Source organism: Barbatula barbatula (assembly GCF_947034865.1).
Source record: "Barbatula barbatula genome assembly, chromosome: 17".
In the NCBI taxonomy this organism is placed as follows: Eukaryota; Metazoa; Chordata; class Actinopteri; order Cypriniformes; family Nemacheilidae; genus Barbatula; species Barbatula barbatula.
In genome coordinates this window covers 9,357,926-9,378,286 of record NC_136780.1, presented here as the reverse complement: position 1 = coordinate 9,378,286, position 20,361 = coordinate 9,357,926, and the positions used below count along the sequence as shown (strand labels likewise).

Genomic DNA, 20,361 nt, shown 5'->3' with positions numbered 1-20,361 from the left:
TGTCAACTTCACTTCTAAAATTGAATTCCTGTTTATATCTACATGTGACTTTTTGGTATTTCAATGTGATAGCCTCTGAGTATTTTTGTGTTTTAGGACGAGGATTCACTCTGTAATAAGTTATGCACCTTCACCATCACCCAAAAGGAGTTCATGAACCAGCACTGGTAAATAGATCAACCTGGCCTACCTTTGCTATGAAGCGCGGAAGCGTTCTGAAGATGAGCCTTAATCCCACTGCTCTTGCCCGTACAGGTATCACTGTCACACCTGTAAAATGGTGGATGGGGTAGGTGTTTGCACAGTGTGTGCCAAGGTCTGTCACAAAGATCATGAGATCTCCTATGCCAAATACGGCTCTTTCTTCTGTGACTGCGGGGCCAAGGAGGATGGCAGCTGCCAGGTGAGACCGAATACTTCGGGTCATCATGGGAAAAGAGCAACCGCGGTAACTTTGGCTTGCAAATCATTTATCATTGACCGCCATTAGCCCATTCCAATTCTCCCTCAATTCATGAGGGTTTGCATCACTCATCTTTTCCTAGCAGTAATAATACTTGAAATACATTTTTAGTTGTGTATATCATTTATACTTAATCTGTAATATACAGTTTTTATCTTTAAAGTAAAAGTATTTCCTCAAGATTTCAACATTCAGGCCATATTCACTCATGCATGTCTCCTTGATGGAATCTCAAAGCATGTAACACAATCAAATTTAACCCCCTCTTCCCTGTGGTGCCCCTGCATAAACATCCTTTAAAATTGAATCCAACCAACAGCACAGGTCCCACGTCTCATATCTCGATTCTTTACCCTGTGTCACAGGCTCTCGTCAAACGAAGTCCTAGCAGTGGAATGAGCACCACCATGAAGGAGTCTTCAGCTTTTCAGAGCGAGCTGCGCATGCCTGAGAGTGCCATCCGCCACCAGAGCTCCTCGCCCGCCGACAAGGGTAAAGTCACCATCTGTGATGGCAAGAGCAGCGATGAGGAAAAACCCAAGAAGAGCGTTGTGTGTAAAAATATAGAGGGCTGCAGAGAGGACCTGGTCATGCAAGTTGTAAGAATATTTCATTGACCTTTTTTTGTTGATGAATGATTGAATGTTTGATGTTCATGATGCATTGTTGATGTTTTACAGGCAAGTTCCTCCACGGCAGCACTGGTGCTGGAGTTGCTCATCTTTCTGATGGACGCCATTCAGACTAACTTCCAGCAGGCATCCGCGGTGGGCAGCAGCAGCCGAGCTCAGCACGCTCTCAATGAACTGCACACTCAGGACAAGACCGTGGAGATGACAGATCAACTCATGGTAGGAATTCTATTGAAATGCTTTTTAAACAAAATGCTTTTAAATTAGGCAAGGATTGCAGACTAAAATGTTTTGTTGTTTGTTTCAGGTTCCCACGCTAGGCTCACAAGAGGGAGCTTTTGAGAATGTTAGGATGAACTACAGTGGAGATCAAGGACAGACCATCCGCCAGCTCATCAGTGCTCATGTGCTGCGCCGTGTGGCCATGTGTGTGCTTTCCTCCCCTCATGGACGCAGACAGCACCTCGCTGTCAGCCATGAAAAGGGCAAGGTAATAGAAAATACAAGTATATGAAGACTAGTTTTTTTGTTTTGTTAAGATACTACTGACTTCAGATACAAATATTAGATTGACCAATCAGAATAAAAGAATAGAACTGAATAAAATTGGTTTTATAAAAAACATTCCCTTGTCGTGTCACTTATGATTTTTCAGATCACAGTTCTGCAATTGTCTGCGCTGTTGAAGCAGGCCGACTCCAGTAAAAGAAAACTGACTCTGACTCGACTGGCCTCGGCCCCCGTTCCATTTACCGTGCTCAGCCTCACAGGAAATCCCTGTAATGAGGACTATTTAGCAGTGTGTGGACTCAAGGTAACACATGCAGACACCTCTTTAGTTTATGGGATGGGACAGTTACAGATTTTGGGTGTAAGATTATGAAACTGTTTGACATTTCTCTGTGCTTGTTATCCACAGGATTGCCACGTTCTGACGTTCAGCAGCACTGGCTCTGTGTCTGATCACCTGGTCCTGCACCCTCAGCTCGCAACTGGAAACTTCATCATCAAAGCCATATGGCTACCTGGATCTCAGACGGAACTGGCCATCATTACTGCTGATTTTGTCAAGGTAAACTGTTGTGCTTGTGTAGGGCATGCATTTTGTATTTGAGTTCTCACTGTAATGGATATAAACAACATTTTAGCAACCACGTAGGAACACCGTAAAATACACTCAACGTGGCTGCATAACAATGTGTTTTTAACTGTGCTCCTTCATGGTTGCTTAAATGTTGTTCCAATAAACACAGTGAGAACTCTTTTTTTAAATCTGGTTTGCAAATGCTGCCAGGTGTCTTTACTATCATACACAATGCTTCTTAAACTCACTTTTCCTCTAGATCTATGATTTATCTGTGGACGCCCTGAGCCCCATGTACTACTTCCTGCTGCCAAGCTCAAAGATCAGAGATGCCACTTTCCTGCTCAACGAGGAGGGTAAAAACATCATCGTGATTATGTCGTCAGCTGGCTACATGTACACCCAGATCATGGATGAGTCCAGCAGTGCCCAGCACGGCCCCTTTTACGTCACCAATGTTTTGGAGATCACCCACGAGGACTTAAAGGTTCTTACAGTGTTCTTTTCTTATAGTATCAGTTAAGCCAATAGATTGAAATTGTTTGTTTTGAGCAAGGCTGCGGACTGAGCCTTTCATGTTTTTCTCCACAGGACAGTAATGGACAGGTGGCTGGAGGCGGGGTTTCAGTGTATTACTCCCACGTCTTGCAGATGCTCTTCTTCAGCTACAGCCAGGGCAAGTCATTCGCCGCCACAGTGAGCCGCAGCAGCCTGGAAACCCAGAGACTCTTCACTATCAATGTTAAAGGGTAAGATGCAGTTTTGCATTTGAAATAAAGCATTTTATTGTATTATTTTGGATGATTTTGACCTTACTATGTTTTGCTTTGTTGTTTTCCTGTGCAGTTCGAATGGAGGCAGTAAAACATCTCCAGCTCTATGTCAGTGGTCAGAAGTGATGAACCATCCAGGCCTGGTGTGCTGTGTCCAGCAGACCACTGGAATTCCTCTGGTCATCATGGTGAAGCCAGACACGTTCCTCATCCAGGAAATTAAAACCTTGCCTGCAAAAGCTAAGGTGAGTTCTTAGTTTTTGACTGTATTTTAACTTTTATGATACATGGCGGTTTATTAGTTGCCTTTGGCATAAATTCCGAAGGTATCAGTCCTGTATAATACAGAGATTACAAGAGGCTTGTATCATACTTAAGCTAAAATTCTAGTATTTATCCAATACTGTGTCAGGTCACACATGCTTGAATAAGCCTCACTGCCTCTTTAGATTCAGGACATGGTTGCCATCCGTCACACTGCAAGTAATGAGCAGCAGCGCACCACCATGATCCTGCTCTGTGAAGACGGCAGCTTGCGTATCTACATGGCCAACGTGGAGAACACGTCCTATTGGCTGCAGCCTTCCCTGCAGCCCAGCAGCGTAATCAGCATCATGAAACCTGTCCGTAAACGCAAGACAGCCACTGCCAGTAAGTCATAATGTATTCCTATTTTGTTTAAATTGACTGACAGTGCATTTCATTATAACAGTGTGTGTTCTGTTGTTTTGAACCCATGACCTTGGTGTTGCCAGCACCATGCTTTACCAGTTACTCTGTTAAGGGTTGATTATGGAATATGTCAGTTCTATTTCTGACCGCCAGGGGCAGTGCTGAAAGCACTTGTGGAAAAGTCCCTATGCGCTTGACCGAGAACAGATTAACAAAACATATGACTGGTCTAAAGCTATGTAAACACTGTAGCATGTAATATCGATCCTCTTATTGTTTCTTCCTTGACTCTTGTTGGTTATCGGATGTGATGATATTCTGTGCTGCTTGCTGCTGAAGAGGTCTTCAGGATATCCCCACAAGCTGTTTTGTCACTGACAGTCCAACATGGGAATTAAGTTTGGTTCTCAGTTCTCTCTGTCAGCCGCCTTTGAGCCTATTTTGGAGTCTGATATCAAATGGCTTTCTATAAAGACTGCATTTCTCATGGCTATTACTACAGCAAAACGTGTGAGTGAATTCTATGCACTATCGGTGAGTGCCCCCTGCTCATGTTGGAGCAGTGATTTCAGGAGTGTCTTCAGTGGCCCAATCCGGCGTTTCTACCCAATGATGCATGCAGAGGTTCTGCGCTTTCCAAACAAAGACTGGCACAGGTGATCTCACATGCGTAGGAGTCAGCTGGACAGCCTTTGCCCTCATCTATTCAGTGTCACTCTACACTTGCTTTGGTGATATCTTGGGCAGCTTTCCAAGGAGTGTCGCTATCTGAGATATGGGCTGCACCGACTTGGGGCTTCGCCTGCACATTTTCCCACTTTTACACACTGACCGTGAGTCCCTTGTGGAAGACTCCCGGGTCACTCCCGAGAATCTTCTTGAGATCGATATGATGTGCTGCAGGATTTATATACACGTCATAAGTCACGAGGTGACAACTTGTTATTCTCTTCTCGATCAAGTTTCGAAAGGGTTTTCCACTAGTGCTTTCAGAGATGCCTCTGTCGGTATTCCACTTAGGCATAGATCCAGAGTAATGATTTGTGCCATTTTGTGTAATTTTTCTTTTCATCTTTTCAGCCACGCGGACATCCAGCCAGGTCACCTTCCCTGTGGACTTCTTCGAACACAACCAGCAGCTTACAGAGGTGGAGTTCGGAGGCAATGATCTCCTGCAGGTCTACAACGGCCAGCAGATTAAACACAGACTGAACTCTACAGGGATGTATGTGGCCAACACCAAGGTAAAAAAAACAAATGACATTTAAGAAATTATCACCCATGAACAAAAACGCTTCTGCTGTCACAGTTTTTGTGAATTTGTGCTGGTTCTCGTCAACAGCCTGGAGGCTTCACAGTGGAAGTAGTAAACAATAATAACGCAATGGTGATGACAGGGATGAGGGTACAGGTTGGCACTCAGGCCATTGAGCGTGCTCCCTCATACATCGAGATCTTTGGACGTACTATGCAGTTGAACCTGACACGCTCTCGCTGGTTCGACTACCCCTTCACCCGTGAGGAAGCCCTGCAAGCTGACAAAAAGCTATCTATTTTCAGTAAGTGTTCAATACATAGCCACTTGCATTACCAGTTGTGAGGCTGCACATAACTATTTGTTTTTTATTAGTTACTGTTAAGGCAAACACCCCTTTTAAGTTACATACCAACATATGAATGGCTTAACACACCAAAAACAATCTATGTTTGCCTGCAAAAATTATTTCCAGCTTTTGTTTATGACCCTTCACATCAAAATGCCTTTAAGATCATGAGGCAATTCTGATTCCTTTCTTTTGTCTTATATTTCAGTTGGTGCATCTGTCGACCCAGCCGGCGTCACCATGCTTGACTCCATTAAGATTTATGGTAAAACCAAAGAGCAGTTTGGCTGGCCAGACGAGCCCCCAGAAGACTTCCCTTCAGCCGCGGTCAATAATGTGTGCAGCCCCAACCTCAACCAGAGCAATGGCACTGCCGACAGTGATGTCACCAGTCCCATCGCAACCAGCGGCACTGTACTAGAGAGGTACACCTGTGTGCTCTTATTTCTGTCTTTAATTGTGGTGTTGTCATTCTGTCAAACGTCATATATTCTAACTTGTATATTTTTTTATATTTATTTAACTTCATGCTAACTTCTATCATGTCTTCATTTCACTTAATTAATCAATTCTGTACTATTGGCTGAATACGTTGCCGTAATTGATGGCAAATATCGTAACTGAAAGCACAGTGGAGAGAGGATGTGCTTTTAATGCATGGCTGCCGTCATAATGACCTCATACTTGCATGCTGACGTTTCCTGTGTTTGACATACAAAACATTTTTACACGTTTCTTTTCTGTGATCCTCACACATTTTTCTTTTTCTTTGCTCCCTAAAACAATAAAAAAAGTTCTGAAACTGAGTCCTTATCAACCTTGGACCGGTTAGTAATCGCCCTTTTTCTGCTTGTGTGCATGATGGTTTGCTCGTGTGTTTGTGTGTGTGTGTGTGTGTGCGGGTGGGTGGGTGTGTGAGAGAAAGCAGACTGAGCTTGCTCTGGTGTAGAACATGCAGGACAAAGTATAGGTGGCTTTGATAATGTGTTATGGTTTGATAATGCTTTGGGAATGGTGTAGAATTAAAACATTCTCATCTGGATTGACCTTATTAATAATATACCACGTAATCTGTTGCTTTCTCAATTTAACTGTTGTCTGATCTTTAGGTTGGTGGTCAGCTCGCTGGAAGCTCTAGAGAGCTGCTTTGCTGTGGGTTCGTCCATTGAAAAGGTGAGTACTTCGAACAGTTTTGATCTTGGAATACTCAAATCTCATTGGTCATGACTAATAAGATTTTCAAAGTGACTAACCTCTCTTATAAAAGTGCAATGTGTGCTAAAAGTTGATTTGTGTTTCTTTACTATTAAAACCTTTAGGAGAAAAATAAGGCTGCAGCTTTAGAGTTGGCCACCCTCCTGCTGTCCATTCCCACCCCACCTGGAGTACAACAGCAGACCAAAGGTCTTCTGGCCAGCTTGCACACCAGCCGCACGGCCTACCACAACCACAAGGTACACTAAATCCCCACACCGAATTAATAAGAAACATTTTTATTTATGATTACCATGCTTACGTGTGCTGTATCTGTGTATAGGATCAGTCTCTACTGAGCAATGCAGTTCAGTGTCTGAACAGCTGCACTAAAGAAGGGAAGGAACTAGACCCTGATGTGTTCCAGAGGCTGGTGATCACAGCCCGTTCTATCGCCATCATGAGACCCAACAACCTTGTGCACTTCACCGAGTCCAGACTTCCTCCATCAGACACTGGTACATTCAATGCTTTCAAGCTACAGTTGTATAAAACATTACAGTCTGTTTCTACACAGGGATGATGGTTATTTTTCTGTTTAGACACAGGTGATGATGGGAAGGATGGACTAAAACCAGCAGATACTGAAACCTGTAGCTTCATCATGCAACTGGTCACCAACTTCTGGAAGCTTCATGCTCTCAAACCCAGGAACGCATTTCTGGCTCCAGCCTGTTTGCCAGGTACTTGATCAAGAACCAGTATTGGTTTGAAGCTCAATCGGAATTCATGGTTTGATTGACATGTTTTGTTGTTCTCTAAGGCCTAACCCACATGGAAGCCACAGTCAATGCTCTAGTGGACATAATTCATGGTTACTGTACCTGTGAGCTGGACTACATCAATGTGGCATCCAAAATCTACATGCAGATGTTGCTCTGCCCTGTAAGTATCACACAGCATGAGAAAGTGATCAATATGATCTCAATACATATTTTGACAAAATGACTTTGTTTGTCCCAGGACACCTCTGTGAGCTTTGCTTGCAAACAAGCTCTGATAAGAGTCCTGAGGCCCAGAAACAAGCGCAGACACGTGACCCTGCCTTCTCCTCCACGCTCCAACACACCCATGGGTAAGAGCGGCACCTTTTAGAATTCCGTTTAGTTTACTCATGTCTTGTAAAAATGCATTCAAAGTTGCTGTTTTGATGTTCCAGGAGATAAAGATGATGACGACGATGATGACGCTGACGAGAAGATGCAACCCTCCAACATGACTGGAGGAGAAGGTGGCAGGCAAGAGAGTCAAGAACAAAATGAGGTGGACCACGGAGACTTTGAGATGGTGGTGAGTTTCGCTCATGGAGCAACCCATGTGAGTGCAGAATTAGTGTGTTGAAGGTAGGGCTGAACAGCTTAGGTAGTTATCAACACCGAATATTCAGAGGGAGGCGGTTGAACGTATTCTTCTCTGTGTTTTGTCTGTCTGCAATTTTTATTATCTCCTTAACCATTCATCCAATCGACTTCACACGTGGCGGGTGTGTTGCTGCGGACCCAAGGGGGTGCAGTGTCACATTTTGGTGCAATATAGACACGCGATACATTCAGAATTAATAAACTTCAAATAAATTACAGAACAGAGCGAGACGGAAGCGGCACGCCTCACATTTAAACAGTTTTCTTTTTAATGCCAAATTATATTTCGTTTAGTTTCTTTATTAAGTTAATTTAGAAAAAAATGTTTGGAGTATTTTTTGTTTGTGGTTCAGTTGCTAGCTTAGTTTGATTGCCAACTGTGCTTGAGTACGGATTTAAATGCATAACATGAAGGAGACTGTTTAAACTGTTGCAGCCATTAAAATGTTTTAGTTTTGTTTTCAATGGAAAATTTGATGTCTTTGTTTATTACGTTAGTTTAGAAAAAAATATTTAGTACAGGAGCATCTCAATTAATTAGAATATTGTGAAAACGGTCAATATTTTTTGTCACTCTTTTCAGAAAGTAAAACCAATATATTATAGATTCATTACACATAGTGTGAAATATTTCAAACCTTTACTACTTAAATTTAGATGATTATGGCTTACAGATAATGAAAACCCAAAATGCTGTGTCTCAGAAAATTTGAATATTACATAAGATCAATAAAAAAAGGATGCACTCAATAGTCTGTCTGGCCTCCTTTTGCATGAATTACTGCATTAATGTGGTCTGTCATGGAGACAATCAGTCTGTGGCACTGCTCAGGTGTCGAGGAAGCCCAGGTTGGTTTGATAGCGGCCTTCAGGTCATCTGCATTGTTGGGTCTGGTGTCTCATCTACCTCTTGAAGATTTGGGCGTGACCAAGACCTCCACCTATGTCATTCGCACTTTCTTCTTGTGGAACTGCAGCAAGCTCTCTCAGCATACCCGTATTTTCGCTAAACTGTTCAAAAGGTGGACCGTCATAGGAACCTACCACCGAACGTGAAGTTAGTGGACGGGATTGTGTTGAGCTGCCATTCTTGAGAGTGGGAATAGCGTCCATGCCGAGGCGAGCTATTCCGATCGGCCTATTGCATATTTATTTATTTCTGTAAGAAACGTCAAGTCTAATCAGGTTTACGCGTGAAGGCGAACCTTCTATGGTTTAATAACCTTTTGACGAGTCACTGATCGCATCATGTTGACAGCTGTTACCCCCACCAAAGGGAAAGAGTCCAAGGCCTGGGAGGTTGCATCCCGCCCGTGTCCATCCTCATGTGGAGCTACCATCTCGGTTAGGGACCTTTATCCCATGTGCTTAATGTGTATGGGTCAGAAACGTGCTCGAGCATCGCTAGTGGACCTGCAAACATACGCTCACTCAAATTGTGGAAAAAAGATTGAGAGCAAGATTGAGCAATCGGCGGCGACTGACCATGTGCCGCTAGCTACAACGAGCTGGGTGGATATGATGGAAGCCAAATCCCCCAACACGCCAACGCTGTTTGATGGCCTGCTTGGGCAGGAGGAAGGCCAACCGGGGGGTGAGGACGCAGAGGGTGATGCTAACACAGATCTCCTCGATTTGGATATAGACTGCACTGCTCTTAGCTTTGTTAATTGCCAAGTGATAATTGCGTGATTGCGTGTGAGTGATTTACATGCTTTATCGGTTAGCCCATCTTGCAATTCGCTACAGTGCTTACTAAGGTCGCGTTCTGTCCTAACCCTGCACTTGTACCTAAAGTGGTGGACTGCGTATAGGTGCCCGTGTACTGAACTGGCAGCTTTTCATCCTCCGTTCTCTTCCCCGGAGGAGCAGAAGCTGAACCTATTGTGTCCGCTTCGAGCACTTTATATGTTTGCAAGAGGACATCGGGTTTCAGGTCTTGTGACAAGCTTTTCATGTCGTTGGCCGCCACTCGGAGAGCGAAGCTTTCCTGTAGCTCAGTTGTAAGAGCATTGCATTAACAACGCAAGGTTGTGGGTTCGAACCCAGGGGATTGCAGATACCTATGTTAAAATGTAAAGGATAATTCAATGTAAGTCGTTTTGGATAAAAGCGTCTGCCAAATGCCTAAATGTAAATGGAAGCCGTTTTCGCGTCAACGGCTGTCTCATTGGATCGTGGAGGCGATATCCCCGTCTTATGTTTGCTGTCCTATGAGGAATAGTACGGATATGGGTGCATTCCGGGAGTGGGCTGTATCTACCATAGTGAAACACCAAGCGTAGTTAGAAAAAGAAAGATGGGTTACTTAACGTAAACCTGGATTCGTTGATATGTTACACCAGCACTTCCCTCCTTGCACAAGGACGGGAAGAAATCTCTCTATAATGACATAGGTGGAGGTCGACCTGACTGATATAGGCGGGTGGAGCCTGGTCTGTTAGAGACAGACGTGATGTCATAGAAGCTTCCGCAGTCTAATATGTGTCATTTAAGATGGATAGTCATTACAGGGATTGCATTTTTACATTTTAATTAAAGATTATGAGAGCACACAAACTTTTTAAAAAGTGAATGACCCACATTGATGAGCTATTTACAACAAACGCTGCAATATTTCAAGAACTTTTTTTATTTCACTGGGACTTAAATAATATTTCTGTCATTGTTTATACACTCATGTCATGTCAAAACCAGTGGAACGCAAAAGTAGATATTTTGAAAAATGTCTCAGGGGTTTTGTCCATACAATAGAATTCATTATGGGCCAATTTTGTTTGTTTACCAACATTCTTCAAAATATCTTTGTTTGTGTTCTGTGCAAGAAAGTAAGTCAAACTGGTTCAAAATGACAAGAGTGAGTAAATAATGACAACATTTTTGGGTGAACCATCCCTTTAATTTAATATGCTGTGGTTACTGAATCTAAGGAAGGCAGTGGTTATATAATTCTATTCTCTCTGTTTGTCTCACAGTCAGCAGAAAATGTGAACAATGGGAACCCATCTCCTCTTGAAGCTCTGCTGGCAGGCGCAGAGGGTTTCCCACCCATGCTGGACATCCCCCCGGACGCTGATGATGAGACCATGGTTGAGCTGGCTATAGCTCTCAGTCTGCAACAAGACCAGCAAGGTCACTCGAAATTTCTTTTTTTACATCACCGGAAAGCTGAATAATTAAGCTAGGGTTGTTACGGTAGGCCAATATCTGACGCAGATACAGCCGTTTAAGTCTCTGGAATCTGAGGTTGCAAAAATATCTACATATTGAGAAAGACTGGTTTTGTGATCCAGGGTGGTCACATATGAGATTTACGTGGGCGTCTATGCATATCTGATCTTTGATGCAAGTGTTTTTTATTCTACAGGCAGTAGCAGCAGTGCTCTTGGTCTGCAGAGTTTGGGTTTGTCTGGTCAGGCCCCCAGTTCCTCATCTCTGGATGCAGGGACCCTATCAGACACCACTGCATCCGGTAACTGCACCCATCTCTTCAATCTTATTACTGCATGCTCATGTGGTTGCCATTTCACCACTGCAATGTTCTAACCAGGGACAATGTAGTGTTCTGTTACTTCCCTGCCAAAATCACAGCATCAGAATATGCAATAGTGGCCAAAAGTATTTGTACAATATCTGCTTTTAATTACCCCTCAGGATAGATTAAACCATCAAAATATGATATTGTTTGATACAAAGTGGTCACAAAAATAAATTAAGGTACTTTTGGACAAAATTGTTTTGTGAAAAGACAAATTACAACATATAAAGTAATATGGGTTTTATTCTAATATACAAACAAATGTGTTTGTATCATTTATTAATAATTGTTGATTCTCGTTTATAATAAAATTGTCATTATCCTGGGCCTCAATAAACTTATAAATTATGTTTTTCCCCCAAGCCTCTCTGACCTGCTTGAGTTCATACTACAAACACACCATTGCAACATGCATAGAAAAGCTTGAATTTATCTTTATTTAAATAACAAGCAAATGTGTCAATTATCTTAAGTTGGACCTCACTTTTGGCCACTGCTGTATTTGATATGCGATTTCACTGTGGGTGAAACTACCCAGTGTTGTGTAATAAGTTGTTTTGTTGGTCACTTGTTTTAAATTTTGTCACGACTGGCTTATACAAAACTCTTTTGCATAGTAAATTATGCGTTGAAGAGATTTATGGCTGTCATGTGGTTAGAACATAGTTTTCAAGTTCCCAACATTCCTTCTGTCATCCTGCTGGTTGAAAGGGGAAGTTTCCATCATCATTATGTCTACCAATTACAACAATTATTAATGTTATGGCAGTTTTTCTGTGTATGTATATGTTTGTTTGCACATTTAGAAAACCCCCCTTAGCAAAGCCTGCTGTTTTTTTCCTGTAACAGCTCTGGTTATGCTTTCAGCCCCAGCCTCGGATGATGAGGGGAGCACAGCGGCCACAGACGGCTCCACGCTGCGCACCTCTCCCGCCGAGCACGGGGGCAGCGTGGGTTCTGAGAGTGGAGGGAGCGCTATCGACTCGGTCGCAGGAGAACACAACGGTATGACAATACCATATACTTGGAATAAATCATGTTTTATGTATACATTTACTCACCTTCAAATTTCTTTGTTCTGGTGAACACGGAGAAAGATATTTGGAATAATGCTTATAACCAAACAGATCTCAACACCCATTGTCTCCAATAGTAGGAAAAATTACTTAATAATTTTTTGTTCTGTTGAACACAAAAGGGGACAGCAAACAGTTCTGGGGCACTTTTAACTACCATGGTTTTTTTCCTACTATTGTAGTCAATGGGTGTTGAGATCTGTTTGATTATAAGTATTCATCAGTACAGAGAAATGTATACACATTTGGAACAACTCGAATGTGAGTAAATGATGATAACAATCATTTAATGTTATTTTCTTGAAACTCTTTTGTTTCAGTGTCTGGCCGCAGCAGTGCATATGGAGATACGGCTGTTGAAGGTCACCCTGCTGGACCTGGCAGTGTGAGCTCCAGCACTGGAGCAATTAGCACCACCACAGCCCAGCATGAAGGAGACGGATCTGAGGGGGAGGCAGAAACGGAGGGCGATATTAACACCAGCAACAGGTCTGTCTACATGAGATATACATATAGCTTTATTTGATTTTTGTTTTGGATTGACAATTAAAAGTACAATCAAGCCCAAAAGATCAATTCATGCATATTTTAAAAGCTGTTGAGGATAGAATACGAAAAAAAGCCAAAGGCTTATTTCCATTGTGGTCCGAAAATGGATGAGCAGCTCAAAATGGGAGTGAAATCAACAACACACATCAGCATATCACATAATAATTTTCGAAAAACATGGTTAAAAAAGCAATTTCTTAACTTCTGTTCTAAAAGGACCTTCTTTTTGAATTTATTTTAAACAATCAGGCAGTTCATTCCAGGCAACAGTGCTTGAATACAAAAAAGAATTCTTCCCAATTAAACTCTTAAACCAACACAGGTATATACTATTTATCTTTGCCCTTGTAGAAAAAACATGAACATCTTTTATGAAAACATAGTAGTCATACAAGTACTTTGCAACATTTCTCTGTAATATTTGTACACAATCATCAACTTTTCATCAACAAAAATTACCCCAGTGACCACTTTCAGAAGAATTCTACACCACTTGTTCCGAGCAGTCTGTAGTTTACTTTCGACTCGTTGAGTAGAACCACTATACCAGAAAGTTGCTGCATAATCATAATGTGCTTGCACTAATGCACCAGCTAACATTTTTAATGTTTGTTTATCCAAGTAAGCAGCCTGTCTTGCTAAGTATTTTATTCGATTACATATCTTAGAATAAACTACAACAGCCATGCTATCCCCTGGCAATGTATTATCCAAAGTACATCCTAAGTATTGCACTTCTTGTTTAGAAGTAATAGTTAACTCTCCAACCCTTACATCTAATTTTGAACATTATCTCAATTTAGCCAAATTTGAATTTCTCAATTTAGAACCAAATAAAATAGGAAAACTGAAGCTAAATGTAAAACAGCTTATTTTGAGAAATTCCAAAATCTCTCTACTTAACTCACTTTCTTCTATTTATTATCTCTCATCAGTAACAATTATTGTAGCATCATCAGCATATAATAAAAGATGGCTAGAATAGGCAATTTTTATATCATTTATGTACATTAAAAAAAGTAAGGGTCCCAATACGCACCGTTGTGGTACAATACATTATCTGAAAACACTTCATTTACATGCTTTAGAATCAAAACCCATTGCATTTATTTTTTAAAGCAAAATATTATGGGCAACTGTGTCAAAAACCTTTTGTAAATGTAGCAACACCATCCCACTTAAGTTGCCTTTATCCAATTCTTTCTTCATGTAATCTGTCAAATACAAAATTGTTGTCTCAGTGGAATGCACTGGTCCCTGATTGCTTAATAGGGATGGTTTAATCATAATAAATTACACCTTTCAAATATTTCTGATGAAGCCTAAAATTATTTCTCAGTATGTGTCTCTTGACACTTTCCAGGTTGCACATGGTGCGTCTGATGCTTTTAGAGCGTCTCCTGCAGCACCTGCCCCAGCTTCACACTGTGGGGGGAGTTCAAGCAATCCCCTACATGCAGGTCATCCTAATGCTGACCACAGATCTGGACGGAGAGGACGAGAAGGACAAGGGTGCTCTGGACGACCTGCTGGCCCAACTCATTGCTGAGCTCGGCATGCACAAGAAGGTAAGATCACACTGGCATAGGCTGCTTCTATTTAGTTAATGGTGTAACAGATGTGGCGGGAAGAGATTGTGTGTTAACCAAGTCATGTATGACTTTCCAGGATGTTTCAAAGAAGAATGAGCGAAGTGCCATCAATGAGGTGCATCTAGTCATAATGAGACTTCTCAGTGTCTTCATGTCCCGCACCAAGTCTGGCTCCAAGTCCTCCTCTGAGGTAACTGTATAAAAATGCGTATCCAAAACATAATTTTATTCATACCCAAACAAAAATCTGAGCTTTCTGAATCCTTCAACATTTTTCTGTTGTTGCTTTTCTCGTCAGTCGTCTTCTCTCATCTCCAATGCGACAGCCACAGCTCTGCTCAGCATGGGAGCGATAGACTACTGCCTGCATGTGCTCAAATCCCTGCTGGAGTTTTGGAAGACCCAGCAGGGGGATGAGGAGCCGACAGCCACCAGTCAACTCCTCAAACCCCACACCTCCACTTCCACCCCTGACATGAGCCCGTTCTTCCTGCGCCAGTATGTCAAGGTACGAGAACAGATTTTAATTACTCTTATCCTAGTGTTCTGATAGGTGAGGATTTGTCATGGTCATTGAAGGATTTATGGGGGTTTGTTTCTCAGGGCCATGCTGCGGATGTGTTTGAAGCTTACTCTCAGCTCCTCACCGAGATGGTGTTACGCCTGCCGTACCAGATCAAGAAAATCGCAGACGCCAATCCTCGTATCCCACCTCCGATCTTTGATCACTCCTGGTTCTACTTCCTTTCAGAGGTATCAGTTCTATTCTGTCCTGTACGGAATGCATCTTAGTAGTGTTTTGAGTTATCCATGAAGCACAAATCAACTGCCTTTCTTCTAGTATCTGATGATCCAGCAGACGCCGTTCGTACGGCGTCAGGTACGTAAGCTTCTACTCTTCATTTGTGGCTCCAAAGAGAAGTACCGTCAGCTCCGAGACCTTCACACGCTCGACTCCCACATGCGTGGCATCAAGAAGCTTCTTGAGGAGCAGGGCATTTTTCTGAGAGGAGGAATCGTCACAGCGACATCTGGATCTGCTCTGCAGTACGACACGCTCATTAATTTGGTAAGTAAAAAGATTGCGTGACAGTTTGCATTGGTACTCTTCTCAGTTTAAATTTGTATTTGTAACGGTTTCCTTTTTCACAGATGGAACACCTTAAAGCATGTGCTGAAATCGCCACTCAGAGAACAGTCAACTGGCAGAAGTTCTGCATGAAGGACGACTGTAAGTGAACGTTGAATATTTGAGTTTATTATTTACTTGTGTGAGTAGTTACATCATAGAGAAGAGAAGTTTTTTTTGTGATCTAAACAGTGGTTTCCCAGTCCATACAGAATTTCCAGTTTTAAACATGTTTCTAATCAAACACGCCTGATCCGACTTTATGAACTGAAATAAGTGTTTCAAATAAGGAGACTTCCTATAAAAATCAATTTGACATTTCTTAAAGACTAGAGAGGTCACTGAAGTTCATTTGTCAAGCATTTGTGAGTTTGTTTCACTGTGGTACTAATGAAACACTCTGTCTTTTGTTATCTACAGCCGTGCTGTACTTTCTACTTCAAGTGAGTTTCCTGGTAGATGAGGGTGTTTCTCCAGTCCTGCTCCAGCTGCTCTCTTGTGCTCTTTGTGGGAGTAAAGTCATGGCGGCATCCTTTGGAGCCTCCAGTGGAGGTTCAGGAACATCTCAACCCTCCCAGAGCAAATCCTCCAGCAAGAAGAGCAAAAAAGAGGACAAGGAAAAAGACAAAGAAGGTTAGTTTGATTTTCAATCAGTTCCAGTTCACACTTTTTTCAATTTCAATAGTTCAAGATTAAGAAGCATTCAAATCAATTGTTTTTTTGTGGGGTTGCTTGCAGGAGATGGAGCAGGCAGTCAGGAGGATCAGCTGTGCACAGCTCTGGTTAATCAGCTTAACAAGTTTGCAGATAAGGAGACACTTATTCAGTTCCTGCGTTGCTTCCTGTTGGAGTCCAATTCTTCATCCGTGCGCTGGCAAGCCCACTGTCTCGCTCTACATATCTACAGGTGCATAACTTATCTAACGTCCATGTTTTATTTTATTTTTTTGCTTTGTGTGCTCCCGATTATTCGTTTTGTAAGGTCTGTGTTTTTGATATAAGCAAATGTCATTTTAATATCTTTAGTTTTTAAGATATGGAACCCACCATTAATTGAAGAAATCGCCGTTCCCGAATTAATGCTATTTTAAAACTGAATATAAAATGCGTCACATCTTCGACCACCCCACAGCAAACCCCTCACCCCCAGTGTCACTGGTACAAACGATGTTTTTACACACCAATTAACCGGTCGGAAAATGTCACCACTGCAACATCCCTAGTCTGTTGTATGCTAACATACTTCCTCATGTCCAGACAAGGTTGTTTATTTTAACCCCATCCTCGCTAATGCATGGTGACGTTTTACCTCAGGAACTCAAATAAGTCACAGCAGGAGCTGCTGCTGGATCTGATGTGGGCCATCTGGCCTGAACTACCCGCTTATGGGCGTAAAGCAGCTCAATTTGTAGACCTGCTCGGATACTTCTCCCTCAAAACACCTCAGACAGATAAGAAGGTACTGAGGAAATCATATTGTTTGTTATTTATGTTACAAGTGTAATTTCTGCCCCCTAGTCGTCTGCATGAAAATGCTTCATTGCTTCCCTACTGTTCTTCTACATTCCCAGCTGAAGGAATACTCTCAAAAGGCAGTCGAGATTCTGAGGACACAGAACCACATCTTGACCAACCATCCCAATTCAAACATATACAAGTGAGTGTGTGCCCTAACCGAACTGAAATCTGAAAATTAGGAAGGTTGAGAACGTTTTTGTGAATATTTCTTGTTGCATCTTCTCAGCACCCTGTCTGGACTGGTGGAATTTGATGGATTCTTCCTGGAAAGTGATCCCTGCTTAGTGTGCAACAATCCTGAAGTGCCCTTCTCAGTGAGTGACTTGTGGCGATCGAAATGGCTTATAAATTGGGTTGTTGTGGCTGTGGGTTTTAATGTTGGCTTCTTTTGTTTTCTGTGTTATCAGAACATCAAACTGTCATCTATCAAAGTGGACACCCGTTATACCACCACACAGCAAGTGGTGAAGCTGATTGGCAGCCACACTATCAGCAAAGTCACTGTGAAGATTGGTGACCTCAAGAGAACCAAGATGGTTCGCACCATTAACCTCTACTACAATAACAGGACAGTACAGGCCATCGTTGAGTTGAAGAACAAGTGAGAATGTTTCTTGGACTATGTTGCATTCTACTTTTGATTTAAAAATAGTTTCTCACCAAAAATGTATTTTGATTATTATAGACCTGCTCGTTGGCACAAAGCTAAGAAGGTACAGTTGACTCCTGGACAAACTGAAGTCAAGATCGACCTCCCTCTACCCATCGTGGCCTCCAACTTGATGATTGAGTTCTCAGATTTTTACGAGAACTACCAGGCATCTACGGAGACCCTACAGTGTCCACGCTGCAGTGCCTCTGTGCCTGCCAACCCAGGAGTGTGCGGAAACTGCGGAGAGAACGTCTATCAGTGCCACAAGTGCAGGTAATGTTTAACAGACTTCAGAGATTTGCTATAATGCTGCTTAAATTAGGGTTGTACATACAACTGTGTTGATTTTTCAGATCCATCAATTATGATGAGAAGGACCCCTTCCTGTGCAACGCCTGTGGTTTTTGTAAATATGCACGCTTTGACTTCATGCTTTATGCCAAACCCTGCTGTGCTGTGGATCCTATAGAAAATGAAGAAGACAGGAAAAAGGTTATTTTTCTACTTAATTCTATTAGGATTATTAGGATTACACAACCACAAATAAATATGTTGGCAATTACAAATATTAACTTTTTTCAGGCTGTGACCAACATCAACACACTTCTGGACAAAGCAGACCGTGTGTACCACCAGCTGATGGGTCACCGGCCGCAGCTAGAGAGTCTGCTGTCCAAAGTGAACGAGGCTGCGCCTGAGAAACCACAGGTCGGATACAACTTTTTGCTATCAGACAGGTCGATTACTTTTGATTGTTGCATTCATGTTTTTATTGTTGTTCACAGGATGATACTGGAGCTGGAGCCGGGCTTGGCACCTCCACTGCCAGCGTCAATCGATACATTCAACAGCTTGCTCAAGAATACAGCGGAGACTGCAAAACGTCATTCGACGAGCTCTCCAAAATCATTCAGGTTAGTGAACAACACCACATTGCAAACATTCACTTCGTTTCCGTTATAGTCTATTATAGTGTCTGTATCTTTCCTATTTAGAAAGTGCTTGCATCACGTAAGGAGTTGCTTGAGTACGACCTGCAGCAGCGAGAGGCTGCTACCAAATCATCCCGCACCTCGGCCCAACCCACTTTTACAGCCAGCCAGTACAGAGCCCTTTCTGTGCTGGGCTGCGGACACACATCGTCCACAAAGTGCTACGGTTGTGCTTCTGCAGTCACAGGCCACTGCATCACGTTACTGCGTGCATTGGCAACCAACACCACCATCAGGCAGATCCTGGTACTGCAGGGTCTCATCCGAGAGCTTTTTGAATACAATCTGCGCCGCGGCACAGGACCAATGAGAGAGGAGGTCCGCCAGCTTGTCTGTTTGCTCACCAGGTATATTTGTGCACAGATGAGCGAAACACAAATGTGCAGACCTGTAAAGTCAACAAAGATCAGCTATCACAGCTTATTGTCTATAGAAGTCAATGATTAACAGCTTTTGGCTGTGTTTTGCAGGGATCACCCGGAGGCCACCCAGCAGATGAATGACCTTATTATCGCCAAGGTGTCAGCTGCCCTAAAGGGACACTGGGCCAACCCTGATCTGGTACTTAACCTTGACTGTTACATAGTTACTTAGATATCTGACACAAGTAAATGTAGTAACTTTTTTTTCCTCAACAGGTCAGCAGTTTGCAGTATGAAATGCTGCTGCTTACAGACTCCATTGCTAAAGAGGGTGGATGCTGGGAGTTGAGGCTCCGCTGTGGTGAGTGTATTCCTCCAGTGTATTTGTATCCTTAAATGATTCTGTGACAAAAAAAGTCAACCCATACTTGCCAAAGCAATTCAACCTCTCCTTCATGCTTCTCTGTTCATTTTCAGCCATGAGTTTGTTCCTGATGGCTGTAAATATAAAGACCCCTGTGGTGGTGGAGAACATTACACTGATGTGTCTGAGGATCTTGCAGAAACTCATCAAACCCCCTGCATCCACCAGCAAGAAGAACAAGGTATTACAAGCTTGAGTCTAATACTGAGGTTCCTGTATAGCCAAGCTTTTCTTGACTCACTCATTGATGTTATCATTGAAACAGGATGCCGCTGTTGAATCCCTGACAACAGTCAAGCCGTATAACAATGAGATCCATGCACAGGCTCAGCTCTGGCTCAAAAAAGACCCCAAAGCATCTTATGAATCCTGGAAAAAGTGCCTTCCTGCTCGATGTAAATATCCAAAATTTGATCATAAAAGCTTGACCTTTTTCTATATAATCTCCTTTTATACAGTGCATTGTGTGAACCCTTATCTCTCTCAGGTCAGGAAGCAGCCTCCAAACCCTCGAATAAGGCTGAGGTCAGGAGGCAGTACCTGATGGAGAAGTATGTATGGAAGTGGAAACAGTTCAAGAGGTCTAGATCGGAGGGCTTGTTCCCACGCCTGCTCAAACTGGGACATAACAACTGGTTGAGACAAGTATGTTGTGCCTCTTAGGACCTTGGAGTTATCGGATCTGT

General features: G+C 42.6%; 1 protein-coding gene across 1 annotated transcript in view; it reads left to right on the top strand.

Annotated features, from left to right (window-relative positions):
• Positions 1–20,361, top strand: part of ubr4 (ubiquitin protein ligase E3 component n-recognin 4) — a 42,363-nt gene that overhangs the window by 14,048 nt on the left and 7,954 nt on the right. Inside the window, 47 exon segments of the mRNA XM_079478106.1 lie at positions 97–167; positions 256–403; positions 829–1,062; positions 1,144–1,314; positions 1,403–1,585; positions 1,751–1,909; positions 2,015–2,167; positions 2,439–2,666; positions 2,771–2,928; positions 3,026–3,197; positions 3,402–3,603; positions 4,705–4,868; positions 4,967–5,183; positions 5,437–5,653; positions 6,338–6,401; positions 6,548–6,682; positions 6,766–6,940; positions 7,025–7,165; positions 7,246–7,367; positions 7,446–7,557; positions 7,642–7,772; positions 10,819–10,975; positions 11,211–11,315; positions 12,249–12,386; positions 12,778–12,946; positions 14,370–14,574; positions 14,675–14,788; positions 14,897–15,106; positions 15,202–15,351; positions 15,440–15,667; positions 15,751–15,829; positions 16,148–16,360; positions 16,466–16,634; positions 17,042–17,186; positions 17,299–17,384; positions 17,472–17,559; positions 17,653–17,846; positions 17,931–18,170; positions 18,251–18,389; positions 18,480–18,605; positions 18,683–18,811; positions 18,893–19,236; positions 19,360–19,450; positions 19,528–19,612; positions 19,729–19,856; positions 19,941–20,070; positions 20,163–20,320. Coding sequence (XP_079334232.1) covers positions 97–167; positions 256–403; positions 829–1,062; positions 1,144–1,314; positions 1,403–1,585; positions 1,751–1,909; positions 2,015–2,167; positions 2,439–2,666; positions 2,771–2,928; positions 3,026–3,197; positions 3,402–3,603; positions 4,705–4,868; positions 4,967–5,183; positions 5,437–5,653; positions 6,338–6,401; positions 6,548–6,682; positions 6,766–6,940; positions 7,025–7,165; positions 7,246–7,367; positions 7,446–7,557; positions 7,642–7,772; positions 10,819–10,975; positions 11,211–11,315; positions 12,249–12,386; positions 12,778–12,946; positions 14,370–14,574; positions 14,675–14,788; positions 14,897–15,106; positions 15,202–15,351; positions 15,440–15,667; positions 15,751–15,829; positions 16,148–16,360; positions 16,466–16,634; positions 17,042–17,186; positions 17,299–17,384; positions 17,472–17,559; positions 17,653–17,846; positions 17,931–18,170; positions 18,251–18,389; positions 18,480–18,605; positions 18,683–18,811; positions 18,893–19,236; positions 19,360–19,450; positions 19,528–19,612; positions 19,729–19,856; positions 19,941–20,070; positions 20,163–20,320 — 7,377 coding nt within the window.